The following is a 4871-nucleotide window of genomic DNA, read 5'->3' as shown; positions in this document are numbered from 1 at the left end:
ACAATTAAGCTTACGGTTATTTCATTTCCACTGTTTTCTGATCCTTGTTTGGTCCAGACGTGGTTTATTTCAAAGGAGGAATTTTATGGATTTGTGACTATTTTTCTTGTAATTTTCTCTGGAACTAAGTTTTCGCATTTGACTTCCTAAATGAAAACACATATTGTAAGCATGCCCTATGGGACAAATCACTTTTTTTACTCTTGAATAAAATATGCATGAACTAATAATGTCTTTTCCCTTTCAATGTTGGACTGCAAATTATTTTTCTCTTTCAAGAACATTAAACTGACTATTCAACAGCTGCTTAATTAATAATCAAGGATGAAAATGCCATGTAACATTAATGTAAAAAAGGCAAAGACTGCAGTTTGTATGAGGTTTTATTATGAACTTCTAAGTTTCAAAGGCTCAGTCAATGAGGGCTTTTTTCCATGAGGGCATCCCACCTGTTTCCTGCTATTCTTCCACAGGAAGCTCAGGGGGCCGTAGCCACTTCTCCCTCAAACCAGAGCTTGGCGTCCACTGACACACACCCAAACGCATGCTTCTCAGCAGGGCTTTGTAATACTATGTGCACTCCCTCGTGTGTTACTATTATATCCAGCAGGAAACAGATTTGGGCATACTGGTTAATGCTTCAACCAAATTCACTCGCTCAAGAACATTTCCATAGTTTTTCGGCTTTGTTTTTTAATTTTTTACACGCAAGTGCTGTAATTATTTCCTGCTATCTGGGACACGTACGACCTGTCCTGTGCAGCTGGATGAGAGTGAAAAGCCATTTGGATTGAGACATGGAGCTGCTCTTTTTTCTTCTCATTCCCCTGTTTGCATCTTTATCCATAATCTTGGCAGGTAAGTCAATCAGAAGACAGTTTTATATATAAAGCATATCGTAAAAATGGGATAAATGTTAAACAGTACATATGGAAAAAAGTGTCTCAAAGTTATCAGACATGTTTTCTGTCTTAAATTGATATAGTCACTACATATGGTGGCTCCCAAAAGTCTGCCTTTAGCGACCAAATACTTTTTGTGGCCACTTTAGATGTACAGTCTTCTAAACAGCCTCTCAGATCTTTTTCTCTATGCAACTTACACAGGAAATGATACAAACATACAAACTTCGGTACCTCCAAACACAACTTTGTCTCCGTTGCCTGTTGGTGGGTATTTCTATTACATTGCACGTCATTTTTACAATTGATAACTGTCATCTTAAATATATCTGTAATGGTGTAACTTTATTTGCCATTAATTACACATGAAACAATAAATGGAATGCTTCAGCACATATAGCAGTATTTTTTATTTTTTTTATTTTAGAAGGCCAAACTAAAGAAACAGTGACCTACACTGCGTCATCTCAGCATGAGAATGGCACGACCAATGGCACCTCAAAAACTGCGATCACAACAGAAGCTCCGGTACCTTCTAACCACACAGGTAAGGCACAAATATAATTTCAGTTGATTTAAATACACTGTGTAACACACAAAAAATGTAATGCTTACCTTTGTTTGCTCAGGCAGTACTGTTGGATCCAGCCTTTCTTCGCATACCACATCAGGTAGTAATCATTGCACGCTGATATAAGAATAGTTAACCCAAAAATAAAAAAATGCTGAAATGTACTCACCCTCATGCCATCCAGGATGAAGTAGATTTTGTTTCTTCATCTGACCAAATAGTTGAAATTTACCGATGCATCACTTGCTCACCAACGGATCCTCTGCAGTCATTGGGTGCCGTCAGAATGAGAGCCCAAACAGCTGATAAAGACATCAAAATAATCCATAAGTAGTACACATGAAACGAAAAACAAAAGTTTATACCCAAGAAAGTTACTTTTACGAAAAAGACAAAAACTTTAATCAAGTAAAATGTTATATTACATTGAAATGACTTTTTGCTGATGTTTTGATGTTCAAACATGAACTATGCTATGCTAATTAACTGAGGTCTGATCTGATTGTTTCCCAAAAGCAACAATAGTCGCACGTTTTGTCCTTACCGAAAGAGTTCAGTAGAAATAACGAGAACAACCATAGTTAATTTAGAAATACGAAATGTTGAATTTGTCCCCCCTCCCCCCCAAAACGCACTTGATTTAACCCTTTGACGTGCCACACTTTGGCTTGCGCTGAGTCAGAGAAATACAAGCTGAGAAAAAAGACACAGAATGACATGGAAATGATATAATGATATGTACAGATTTCGTATAATTACCATTGCAAATTGATGTAATACATCACAAGTCAAATAAATAAAATAAAATAAAATGTAATTTCATGTAGGCTATTCTTGGGGGCCCTCTGCTGGCCACAGGGCCCTTAGCAGCCACTTAGCTCTCTTATGCCTTGGGCCGGCTCTGATATGAGAAGATAACACGGCACATTCTTTTTCATTGGAGGGTGCATTATTATGGATTACAGAATGGCATTTTTAAACAAAATATGCCTTAATGATGGATTTGTTTCTAAAAATGCTAGACATTAACTGATGGTCTGGAGTCTTTAGAGAATTATTGTGATGTTTTTATCTGCTGTTTTAACTGTCATTCTGATGGCATTCGTGAGTTATGTAATGCTACATTTCTAATGCTAAAAGTCTGTTCAGATAAAAAAAATATATATATAAAAAACTAAACCTTATAGGCCTTCTAGGTGAGTAAATGTTAATTCCCATAGTGGGGGAATACATCGGGGGAAGATTTTTCATTATTTTTCTATTTTACAAGTCAGTTTCCTTACTTCAACATCAGGTTGATGGTTTATCTTGCTTGTCTACTAAGTCAAATTCTGAAATGTATTAATAAAATTGTGCATTACAGGACAGCCTACCATCACCAGCTCCATGTTCACCACACCAAAATCCTACACAACTTTAAATTCCACCTCAACCCTAGCGGCCAAAATAACAGGTTTTATAAATCGTTCAAGAATAGTTTTGAGGATCACAATCAGTGGAAGTGGCTGACAGTAATGTAACCTGTGCCTCTGTTTGCTCAGACAGTACTGATGGATCCAGCCTAATGCATAACACAACAGGTAATAATCATTATTTAACTGCTAATAAAAGAATGATTCACGCAAAAATGACAATTAACTAAAATGTACTGACCCTCAGACAATCCAAGATGTAGATGAGTTTGTATTTTTTTGCATACCTCAAATGTATGAAAACATTTTGAGCTGTGTCGTGGTCACGCTGTGCAGTACAGACAAGCATTTATCATCTGAGAAGGCATTAAAACACTATTTCACGTGTTTGCTCCATGCGCAGTGGATGTTTCTCTTCCCCCAAAGACAACCGCTAATTCAAACATCAACATGTCAGAGGAGACAGCAACACCTTCACAGGCACCAGACAGCGGTCTCACTTTGCTGGCCTTTGGTAGGTTTCGTAACGATGTAATCTAATGATACACATTATTTCTGGTGCTGAAATATTTCCTGTCTGCAATTACAGGTGTGATGAGTCTTATACTCATTTTAATTGTTGTCATGGTTGTCCTGGTGACTGCTATCAACCTCAGGGGAAGGTGTAGAAATACCAAACAGCATGAGGGTGGGTTTCTATCCAAACTGCTTTGGACACACACGGCTACAAATGTGCAATATAATTGATGTGTTTTGCTTTGTGGAATTTTTTTTTTTATATATAGGTATTAAAAACTGTGATTCTGTGGTTTCTGACAGGTGAGGACTAATAAATGAGTAAATTCATGACTGTAAATGTAAATGTGCATTTTAGGAATATAATATGACGAAATATAATATAATAACAAGTACAACAAATTAATATAAATATATTAAATCGTATATGTAATATGTACTGCATTTAAATAACATACCTGTTGAAAGTTAACTTAATATAAAAGCTATTTTTAATTCCAGCAACATGACTAGCAACTGTGAGAAAGAGAGCATCACTCTTGTCTCTGTGAGGACAATCAACACAGAAAACAGTAAGTAAATGCTATCCTTAGTGTTTTTGCGACTGATATATTGTAGAGAGAATATCATCTCCTTTTATGTTATTCTAATACACGAAACTGTAAATGTCCTTCTGTAAGACTTCACTTCTCTGTGCAGTTACAGATTCTCCCCAAATGTCTTCAGTTCGCAGCACTATAGTGGATAATGATGACCAAGAATTTAGAGACCTGCTGGGCATCAAAGACGGACTGTGATTTGACTCAGTTCGCAGTGCACGAGATTGGAGGCTCTATTTATAATATCAAATGAATGTGAATGAATGCGCCTCTAGCTGATGGTCAGCGTACAGATCACACATCATGGTTATGGCATACTGTACATTGGTGCACTGTGTATTAAATGACTCCTATATCAGACATGCTCTCATATAATGAACATGACACATCCTTCATTTATATATTAAATGTCACTTTTGTGTTTTGTTTTGTGTTCATCTTTTTTGGATTAAAAAAAGTGCATTCATTTGTAATGTCATGTATTTGTGAAGTGAAATATGAAGCGTAAGGCTTTGAGTCAAGTCCTATTTTAGTTTTTTTTTTTTCACATTTGACATTATATATTTTTGCCATTGTCCTGATGACCCTGCTGAGACTTTTAGTATGAAGTAAAGACTCTACATTTGTGGTTTGTAGTACTTGTCTGCACACCTAGTCTAGAAATGGATGAGTTGACTGGAGTTGTAAGAGGATCTTCTAATGTAGTCAAGTTAGAAACCACCAGGGCCAGAGCAGCTTTAGCAGGAACCTCTGGGACCAGGGAGGTTGAGTGACATCAGCTCTGGCTGAGGTTATGACAGGAAACACTGAGGTGGCATTGGCTGGAAGCTTTTTTGAATCTTAACACCATCATGGGAGGAACCTTCAATGC

General features: G+C 36.8%; 1 protein-coding gene across 1 annotated transcript; it reads left to right on the top strand.

Annotated features, from left to right (window-relative positions):
- Positions 1-520: 520 nt before the first annotated feature.
- LOC122326199 (endothelial cell-specific chemotaxis regulator-like) lies at positions 521-4591 on the top strand. The gene is made up of 11 exons (XM_043220922.1): positions 521-858; positions 1107-1169; positions 1330-1449; positions 1532-1573; positions 2837-2926; positions 3015-3053; positions 3289-3399; positions 3475-3573; positions 3671-3704; positions 3903-3973; positions 4101-4591. Exons 1-11 carry the CDS (start codon positions 798-800, stop codon positions 4196-4198), a joined length of 828 nt encoding a protein of 275 aa, XP_043076857.1. The 5' UTR covers positions 521-797; the 3' UTR covers positions 4199-4591.
- The last annotated feature ends 280 nt before the right edge of the window (positions 4592-4871 follow it).

Source organism: Puntigrus tetrazona, chromosome 21, assembly GCF_018831695.1.
Source record: "Puntigrus tetrazona isolate hp1 chromosome 21, ASM1883169v1, whole genome shotgun sequence".
Taxonomy (NCBI): domain Eukaryota; kingdom Metazoa; phylum Chordata; class Actinopteri; order Cypriniformes; family Cyprinidae; genus Puntigrus; species Puntigrus tetrazona.
The sequence above is the reverse complement of the archived record's forward strand: the minus strand, read 5'-3'. Positions and strand labels throughout refer to the sequence as shown.

Excerpts from the sequence above, each read along its gene's own strand:
- LOC122326199 (XM_043220922.1), top strand. The coding sequence starts at position 798 with ATGGAGCTGCTCTTTTTTCTTCTCATTCCCCTGTTTGCATCTTTATCC. Across the intron at positions 1,170-1,329 it reads TTTGTCTCCGTTGCCTGTTG|AAGGCCAAACTAAAGAAACA; the intron begins GTGGGTATTTCT and ends TTTTTATTTTAG. Across the intron at positions 3,974-4,100 it reads GACAATCAACACAGAAAACA|TTACAGATTCTCCCCAAATG; the intron begins GTAAGTAAATGC and ends TTCTCTGTGCAG.